Source organism: Chanodichthys erythropterus, chromosome 24 (assembly GCF_024489055.1).
Source record: "Chanodichthys erythropterus isolate Z2021 chromosome 24, ASM2448905v1, whole genome shotgun sequence".
Classification (NCBI taxonomy): domain Eukaryota; kingdom Metazoa; phylum Chordata; class Actinopteri; order Cypriniformes; family Xenocyprididae; genus Chanodichthys; species Chanodichthys erythropterus.
Genome location: NC_090244.1, coordinates 18,143,111 through 18,153,478, shown reverse-complemented (window position 1 = coordinate 18,153,478; position 10,368 = coordinate 18,143,111). Strand labels below are relative to the sequence as shown.

Sequence of the window (10,368 nt, the reverse complement as noted above, 5' to 3'; positions counted from 1 at the left end):
TTTGCCCTGGCAGTCCTTCGTTGCAATGCTATACTTGAACACCTCTCTACATTGTGTCTGGTGCAGGACTGCACGGTATTCTTTCAGCGGCATCCCCCTTTCAGAGGAAGCAAGTCATCCAGAAGCTACTGGTGGGTGACCTTGCAGACTTGGCCGATGAGGGACTCTACCAGCTTCTGCCAAAGTTGAGTCCCCAACCGGGAGTGGATGAGAAGTTTAAGAAGAGTAAGAAGCAGGGACAGTGGAGCCAGGCAACTCAGAAACAGCAGTGGTCGAAGAACAATGTGCAAAGCTCCTCTTCCATTGGGAAGAAAACACCAACACCGTGGTACATGGGAGCATTGGAAACGGATAAAGGGATGTGCTTTGTATCCCTAGAGGAGAATGTCGTTCACCAGCTCGAGAGATACCATGCAAAGGGTCTGATGGTGGAAGCTCTAAGAGAGGTCATCTTTCCTGAGTTGAACCTCAGGAGCTACTTGCACTGCCGGTCTAATCTGGACCTTCAGACCATAAGACAACTCATAAAAGGAAGATCTCAGGACGAGGCTACCGAGCTTGAGCAATCACTGACTAAAGCCATGCTGAGGCAGATGAGGAGGCAAATCAAACGACATAGAAAGCCAAGCATGAAAACCACCATAGGGCATCCTCAAGCTACATTCCCGAAGGACTACAACTCAGCCTTGACTTACCACAGTCCTCAACGTGTTGAATGGGAAGATTAGACCTAGAGAAGACCGCAATCCTCCCAGAGGGCCTACATTTCCGCAGTACGCTGTCACGCACAATATTTAGTCAACTCTGCTCCTAAGGCTAGCACATCATTTCACTAATATTTATTTAGTTTGATGGTACCCCTCCTGACACTGTCTCAGAGACTCTCAAACTAGTTGCTTTTGCAGTAGATGAAATGAATTGACGAGCAAATAATGTTCATGATATGTTATGCCGCTGATTACAAAGAAGTTTATAGTTACTTTCTAAAGAAATGGACTAGATGGCTGTCGACAGGACCAAGAAATTGAACTTTTCCAACCTTCAGATTCCGGATTAACTATCTAATGATTAGTCTAGACTAAAAGTTGGTCTGTTTTATGCATTAGTGAGATTTTTGTGGGAGAGTATGGCTCAAACCAATGCACAAAAAGACAGAAGACCATAATGTTGAGGGCATATTTTTACATTTTATTGGGAAAAGTTGAGCTGTATATTGCTGTAATTGTATTCTGTGGTTGAAAGGAGTCATGCACAAATTAAAAGGGACAAAGGGACAAAATCAGCACTTTAAGTATTTTAACATTCTCGAACTCTGTGTGGTACTGTTCTTTTGGGTGTGATCTGAGACCAGAAAGAAAGCAGACAATGTAAACTTTTTTTTGTACACTGACTCAGATTTTGGTCTGGATACTTTTTTTTGTGAAATGTCTAGATCATAGATTGTAAATGAAAGCATAACGTCAATTAAAAATGTATCACTTTTTCCACTTGTAAAGGATAACCATGTCCCTGTTTTTATTCTAAATGGTTTTCAGAAGAGATATGCAAATAAGGTATTACTGTGGCCATATTTGTTTGTATTTGAATTGAGTTAAAAGTTCCCATTGACTTTCATTGTATGTACAATCGGGGTCTGAGTAGCTCATTTGTACTTGTTCACAAATATGTTCACAAAACTTTGCTTTTCTTTCCTCTAAGGAGACTTTACTTGGATGAGCTGGGGTACGTTATAGTAACACAAACAGTCTGTGCATGTGTGTGTGTGTGTTTGTGATGTCAGACACTTCCTCACCTCTGGCTAACAGACGCGACATCTTAAGTTATGACACTCGTATGCCAGGCGATGAGCTGGTGGCTATGCAGTGACGTGTAACTGCAGTGTTACGTCACCCGTCTTTGACCACAACATAATTGCTGTTGACATAAGATTGAACATATGGAGAGGGCATGTTTGTGCATTTAGCATGACTTTAGGGCCTTATCATTGACGTATCTTTGGTTTTGTTCTAATTGTAGTGCTGCAGTGCCTGACCGATATCTTTACTTTAAACCACTGCTCCCGTGTGCATGCGTGTCTCATTTGACACTACTGGGTTTTGTCACCACATGTGAAATCATAGCCACATTTGTGTATTTTTGTGTATTATGTGTAACATTAGGCTGCTAATCATACTGAGAACAGCTAACCAAGAAGCTAATCTGGGTATATTTAAGGAGTTATGAGTTATTTTTAACTTCTGTCATGAAAATGAAGTCAGCATTTACTTTTCTTAATACACATTCACATGCATGATTCAAAGATGAACATTATTCTAAAGAAAAATGATCAAAAATGTAATAACTTGTTCTGTCTTTGACTACTTTACTTTCCTTGTCAACATCCACTTTTTACAATCCAATCAATTCCCTATGGATAAAATCAAATTCTGCCCCCTTTTTTTCTTGTTTAATATCCTGTTTCACTCAGAAATCCATTATTTTATGTATATAAAATGCTTTTCATGTTGAATTTAATGTCACTGGCTGTCATTTGATGCACAAAATGAATTTTAAACCAGGTTTTGATCATATTCTTTGATGAATGTTCACAGTTAAAATGGCACTTTGTAAACTTATAATACAAAGTCATAGAAAATAAATACAAGGCATGCTGCATTAAACCAACAGTTGAGGCTAATCAAACATACTGTTAATTATGAGGTTAATTCTTCTTTCAGGTATACTAGCAACAATAATAGTGGCCTCCATGCTAGGACTGCTACTGATCATTACACTAGTTTGGTGTCTTTTGAGAAAAAGGTGAGTGTTTAATTCATACCAAAATGAAATAAATGACATGAAGATGCAGTCACATTTACCACATTTATGAAATTGTGTCAATTCAATAATAATCTACGGGATCGGGAGTTGATTCAAACCATTTCCCCACACAGATATCACAACTGGTTCAAATGGGTCACTCGAATTCACAGCTTTGACCAACAGAAAGCTGCTTGGTTTGGAAGTGACTTCTGTGTGAGCTGTCCCAGCAAACATTTGGACGTTTAATGACCGTTGAAAAGAAGTCCCTCCGACACGTCCTATCCTGGTTGAAAAATAGTTCCAAAATGAAATTTGAACGGATGTCTTAGACGTTTTCTTATTAATTAATTAATTAAGTATTATATATTGAACTACACATAACTAAAAGTAGAAGTAACAATTATACATGCAACCTCAGAGAATTGTAGACATGTACAAACGTATCTGAATTCATTTTCAGGAAATATTGTTACATATTTTTATCGATTTTATGCCGTCCTACCATGACTATTTTTGGCCAGGGACACGACGTTGCCGTCAGACCAATGCTTGCTGGGGTGCTTCATACATCGGTACTCCTACACTATTGACAACAGACAATGGACCTTTTTGCTTAGGTAAAATTTGGTGAAATTTCGCTAATTTGACCACACTGAAGTCTTTTTTACGTAAAGACAAAGAACTAAGTTTCCTTTTAAATTTCAACCATACAGGGTTAGTTTCCCCCAAAATGAAAATACTCACCCTCATGTCATTCCACACCCATACAACACAAATTAAGATATTTTTGATGAAATCTGATGACTCAGTGAGGCCTGCATTGACATCAAGACAATTAACACTTTCAGATGCCCAGAAAGCTACTAAAGACATATTTAAAACAGTTCATGTGACTACAGTGGTTCAACTTTAATGTTATGAAGTGACGTTCAACAATATCCAGTGATGGACAGTTTTAAACCCCGCTTTATGAAGCTTTATGAACCTTTTGTTTCGAATCAGCGGTTCGGAGCGCCAAAGTCACATGATTTCAGTAAACAAGGCTTCATTATGTCATAAGCGTTTCGAAATTTCAATGGTTCACGTGACTTTGGCACACTCCGAACCACTGATTCGAAACAAAAGATTCAGTAAAGTCTTTTTGTTTTTTTTTGCGCACAAAAAGTATTCTCGTCACTTCATAACATTAAGGTTGAACCACTGTAGTCACATGAACTGTTTTAATTATGTCTTTAGTAGCTTTCTGGGCATCTGAAAGTGTTAATTATCAACGTTGAACGACATGAGAGTGACTAATTAATGACAGAATTATCATTTTTGGGTGAACTAACCCTTTAATCTTGTTAGATGTTTTGACATAAAATATACATCAAACTACAAAAGTATAAAGAGGTTTTGAAAAATAAAATCTGGAGGGAAACATTTTGGGAAAACAGTATCATATTGCAATTCTGCCACTAGAAAATGAAAATTTAAAAAAAAACTAGTTCTAATTAAATTCATGTTTCTTATATGACTTTATATTTACATATTTTGAAGTCATACAAATTGAGTGAATTATAATAATGTATTCACAATGTGTGAAAATTGCATGCCATGTGGCATAAAAGAAACAATTCATTTTTGCAAGTGAAGGGAAATAATCTGTGTACCACAGAGGCTTAAAGTTAAATTTATTAATAATGCATTTCTATAGTACATTGTAATGTGATTGCACTATAAAGATCCAACCAAAATAATTAATTTAGGGAGCCTCCAAGGCACAGACCACCAAATGGATAAGCTGTCTTCAGTAGGAATGAGTTGATTTAAGATCCTTTGTTTTTCCAGCTTTTATCCAACTACAAGGACGTTGTGTTTGTTTTAATGTAGTAAATGATCTGACAGCACATGCATGTGCACATATATTGTACGTATGTATTCCCACATTCATTTATTAGTAGTTTCATAAGAATTAATACACCATTGATCTGCGAAAGTACGCATTGTGTGGGCAAAATTCAGTCATTTTAAAAGGAATTTGCTGCACTGATGTGACTGCATCTTTAAGGATTAGTTCACTTTAAAATGAAAATTATCCCAAGATTTACTCACCCTCAAGCCATCCTAGGTGTATATGACTTTCTTCTTTCTGATGAACACAAATGGAGTTATATTAATAAATATCCTGACGCATCCAAGATTTATAATGGTAGTGAATAGGACCAATGAGTATGAAGCTCAAGAAAGTGCATCCAACGCATAAGTGCATAAACATACTCCACGCAGCTAGTGGTCATACACATGACCCCTGTTCACTGCCATTATAAAGCTTAGATGTGTCAGGATATTTATTAATATTCCCCCGATTGTGGTCATCAAAAGAAGAAAGTCATATATACCTAGGATGGCTAGAGGGTGAGTAAACCATGGGTAATTTTCATTTGAAAGTGAACTAATCCTTTAATACAGAGTTTTATTGTTCCACATATAAATAAACTGCCCATCTTCTGTTCTTTTCACTAGATCTAACACTGAAGAGCAAAAAGACAAACCCAGTGGGTACAAACTTGGTGAGAAAGAAGAAAACATCTCTAAAGTATAACCTTTCAACATCTAATGAAACCTGAGCAAATTACACTTCCACAATCCACATTCAGTCAATCCGTTTTTCCATCATTTATGTTTCTGTCCTCGGCTCATGGGCCTGGTCGCTAAGGAACCCATCTGGTTGCATGCAATATTTAGATCAAAAATATTCAAGGAACTCTGACTATTTGCATACAGAGTTCTTCTCAACCACATTCTAATGCAACAAACCTAAGATGACATAAGAGGAGAGTAAAAATACATCGTTTTCGCACAGTATGTAATTCACCACATATGTATAACCCACCAGTCAACATCAAACCCGGTGCTTTGCGAAGCAAGAACTATCATACAATAATATGCCAGGGTGGCCTTCCTTTGCTGTCCACCGGCATGTGACATCTCTCTATGCAGTGCCAGGCAGACGTGGTGGGAAAACACAGCTCTTGCCCGAGGCAATGAGGACGTTCTGGGTCAGCATGGATATGTGGCGGCCTGAGATGGGTAGTTATGATGTCCCCACCCTATATTTACTATTGTGCTGTTCGACCGATTAGAGTAATGAAAGGGTACAGGCAGAGCCGCGCTCTCGGTTCCCACTGAGCTTGCCACAGAACTGGCCTATTGTTCCCCAGCTTGCGTGTAGGTTGACCTTTGACCTCTTGTTGCCTGAGCAATCATGAGACTCGACGCCCATGCACACCCAGTAACCCGTACAAATATAATGCACCGGAATGCTCAGGCTTTTGCAACTGTGAAGTTACTGCATAATGACTCGAGTGATTACCTTGATGAACGCTACATCAGGGGGGCTCGTTCCTTATTTTGAACATCCACCTTCACCTGCTTGTCATTTTCAAGTAAACAACCATCTTGATTAGCTGCTTGATTTGACATTTGCATTTCAAAATACTCTCCATCCACTCTAGCGTTTTCAAGTGTTTTACAAAAGTTACTCATCCACACTGAAACGTTGGAAAATGCTGAAATCATCTTACTGTACATGCTTAAAACGTAATAAAAGCTCACTGAGATGATAAAGTTCTAACAGTATTCTTCTGGCACGGTCAGTTTATTAGCAAAATATCCCACCACTCAGTGGTGCTTCTCGCACTCAATATCCATTCCAAGTCTGGTCTAAGGGTGCGTTCACACTTGTAGTTCGGTTCGTTTGGTTCATTTGGTCCGGACCAAAGAAGAAAAAAAAACATTTAGTCCTGGTCCGGTTAGCGTTCACATTGGCAATTTTGGGTGCGTTCACACTTGTCATGTTTTGGAACACGACATTTGGTCATGTTCGATTAAAACGAACCCTGGTGCGATTGCTCTGTTAGTGTGGTTCATTTGAACATGTGTAAACGCTGCCATTCGAACCCTGGTGCGCACCAAACAAGCGTACCGAAACCGCTGAAAAGATGGGTCTTGGTCCACTTCCAAACGAACTCTGGTGCGGTTCGAATGATATATGAACGCAACACGGACCAAAGACATGTAGACCAACCAAAAACAGCAAGACGATACCCTAAAAAGGACAGAATCCTCACGCATGTCGGTTTTTCTCGTCATAGTCGCGAGTTTGCCCATCACAGGCATCAGACTCGCGTCTCCATGCAGCAGATTGTTTGTGTGTGTGACGGATGGATTCCCGCCGGTGTTTTGACTACTTTACACATTTTATAAGCTTTTCACGAGTTCCCAGCTGGCCAAAATACCATCACATGCAGGTTACGCACCGCTACACACACACAACGAGCACATTTACCTCAGAAAACAGCATTGTTTTGGACGTTCGGTAAGTTCCGTCTCAAAATAGACAATACCTCATAAAATACGCCCAATCACGTTGTGAACGTATCCCTATGCCTAAGGTTCGGTATCTTTTGGTTCGGTGATTAAGGGTGTGTTCACACTTGTAGTTCGTTTGGTTTATTTGGTCCGGACCAAAGAAGAAAAAAAAAAAACATTTAGTCCTGGTCCGGTTAGCGTTCACACTGGCATTTTTATACCGAACCTTCAGGCATAGGCATAGGGTCTCTACTTCCTGTTGTTGGTTCGTTTACATGTCTTTGGTCCGTGTTGCGTTCATATATCATTCGAACTGCACCAGAGTTCGTTTGGAAGCGGAACGAGACCCATCTTTTCAGCGGTCTCGGTCCGCTTGTTTGGTGCACACCAGGGTTCGGATGGCAGCGTTCACATATGTTCAAATGAACCGCACTATCCGAGCAATCGCACCAGGGTTCGTTTTAATCGAACCAAACATGACAAGTGTGAACGCACCCCTAATTCTTTGTAAAGAAACACTATGCACCTATAGACTGAACAAGTACTATACATCCATATGACGTCAACATTTTCACAAATTCGCATTTTCGTAGTTTACATGGAGACGATAATTGTGTCATTCAAAAAACTGGACTTTTGAAAACCGTTTTCAAAATTTTTCAGGCCCCCAAAATGGCGTTGTCGTGTAAACAGGCAAAATTGAATAAAAAGATTTTCGTTTTTAGTTGAAAATAACGGAGCCCAGCACATGTTGTGCGCACAATTTATAAATTAAGGGACCAAAGTAGTAAATCATGCACGATTTAGCCTACTATTGCATGTCGTGCGGGGCTCTGTAGAAAATGGTGTTGTAAACAGGCCCTTAGTTTTTTGGCCTTCCGTCCAAACTTAGATGGCATTTTTGTACTGTGAAAATTGAGCTTTTTGAAAACGCTCTCCCCATTTTTTTATGATGTAGTGTGGATTGTAAAAACTGAGGTTTTTGAAGACGATGACGCATGTTTAGTCGCAAACTGTACTGATTATATATATTGGTTTGTGCCTATTATGTGCCATTCACTTTCACAGGGTTGCTAAAAGTTTTAGTAGATGTTACTTTGCACAATCTTCATATTACATTCCTGCATAGGTGACCAAAATGTACTTGTCTTCTGATGTTTTAGTATGGACAAGAAACTTTTGGAAAGTACTAGTGAACAGAGAGAGCGTTTTTAAATGAAAATGCTATTTTCAAATTGTATACGGATTAATGTAGCCTAAATATTGTTTTAAAATACCTTGGTTTTCCACACTGCAAGCACTGTCTCAATGTGGATTGAAGGCCGAAACATAGGCTGTTTACATGACAATAATTTTGAAAAGTTGAAAACATAAAAACGATCACATCTACGAAACTAAAAATGCTGTATTATTCATGCCAGGCCAGTAGTTGGCGATGTCACTTTGTAGACTGAACATGTAATACACATGCGCATGACGTCACCGTTTTCACAAATTTTCATTTTGTAGTTTACACGGAGACAATAACGATATTGTTTTCAAAAACTTGCACCCTGAAACCCGTTTTCAAAAATTAGACACCAATTACACACCATTTTCGTGTAAATGAACGGCCAAAACGCATAAACGTTTTCTGTTTTTAATTGAAAACAGTGTTGTGTAAATGCCCCCATAGAGAAAAAGATGCGTTTTCAAACTGTATCTGGATTTATGTAGTCGACTCTGATCTTGAAGCTGATTTCCAAGGTTTTGAGTTCTAGCATTAGAGCTAATGACAAAATAATGCGAAAAAAAGTAAGTGTGCCAGAATCATATTGATTATGATTTGACTTTGGAGATCTTTGAAGCTGTGAATTTTGTATGATACTAAGCAAATAAAGTCTATATTTCCATAATCTGATGAGAAACCCTGCTTAAAAGACCAGTTTCCATGCTGTTCCAGGCTGGTTTTTCTGGTTAACCAGTAGTATGGTCTGTCTGGTAAGGTTGACTGACCAAAGAATCGTGGTGATTGAGCTAGTTAAGAGCCGTCTTATTCACTGAATCTTGAAACAGACTCTCCTCTGATGGAAAATGTAAAAAAGTGAGGCAAACAGAATGTTATTTTGATTTATTTCACGTGTGTTAGTTGTGTGCACATAATTTGTGATGAGCGATGTGAATTTTGAGCTGTTATTTTTCATTGTATTTTTCCTCATTTGGTGTTTTAAAGTGTTTTGGTATTGTCAACTACTGTGTTGTGATGGTTTTTTGTGCTGGCAATAAATTGACCTGATAAAGAAAAAGTATTTTTAGCTTTTTTATTATTTTATTTTATATAATATAATATTATTTAGTATAATATTTTATTATATTGTGTGTAAAACTTAAATCTTTATATTACCACTATGAAATGAAATCTAAAGTACTTAATTTTGACTCAAAACATTATAAATCTACTCCTCAAGAAAACATAATCTTTCAAAAGTTGTGTTCAACCTAAGCATCACATGATCTTATGTCAGAAATGAACTGACTATAGCAAAAAAACTAAATAATTTTAGGTTACACTTTATTTTAAGGTGTCTTTCATTCTACAGAAACGTCCATTTTTGGTATGGCAAAATGTCTTAAAATGTATTTCTTTTTTAACATTTAAACTTAGACTACATTATTATATTACACTTATATGACAGCTTAATGTTTTTTATATTTTTGTGCATTTATTTAAAGACCGCAAGTACATTTTTGTCACTGGTGTTTCCTTACTTCTCTGGCATTTTTAAACATTTTTATGAAATATTATTTCTCATTTTTTTCAGCACATGCAGTCAGAGTTACAGAAAAATAATGATAATGCAAAAAATAAGGAGATTATGTGTTATTTATTTAAATCAGGTTAGTTAAAAGTGTGATTGAATGACGTTAATTCAATTTCGCAACCATGTATTTGCTATAACAATGAAAATATTTGAAAAACACTTATAAAAAAGCAATGATGCAATCTTTTAAATCTTAATTCTTCAGTGTATCAGAATTCAATGAATGTAAAATTATTATCATGTCACATATATGACACATTTTATTTAATGTGACGGATAAAAAACAGTAACACCAGTGACAAATTGAATCACCAGTGACGTATACATAAGACCAAAGATCCTTAGTCTTCAACTATAATGAAGCAGATGAGACTTAATTTTTGCATTTGGTATACGCATTACATTTTGCCAT

The 10,368-nt window shown here is 37.5% G+C and overlaps 1 protein-coding gene across 4 annotated transcripts in view; it reads left to right on the top strand.

The window, feature by feature from the left end:
• Window positions 1–1,038, top strand: part of ca12 (carbonic anhydrase XII) — a 34,852-nt gene extending 33,814 nt beyond the window's left edge. For all 4 annotated transcript variants that reach the window (XM_067379009.1, XM_067379007.1, XM_067379006.1 and 1 more), the window contains one exon: window positions 67–1,038. In XM_067379009.1, the coding sequence (XP_067235110.1) occupies window positions 67–728 (662 nt within the window). In that variant the 3' untranslated portion in view covers window positions 729–1,038. The remainder of the gene's footprint in view (window positions 1–66) is intronic.
• The last annotated feature ends 9,330 nt before the right edge of the window (window positions 1,039–10,368 follow it).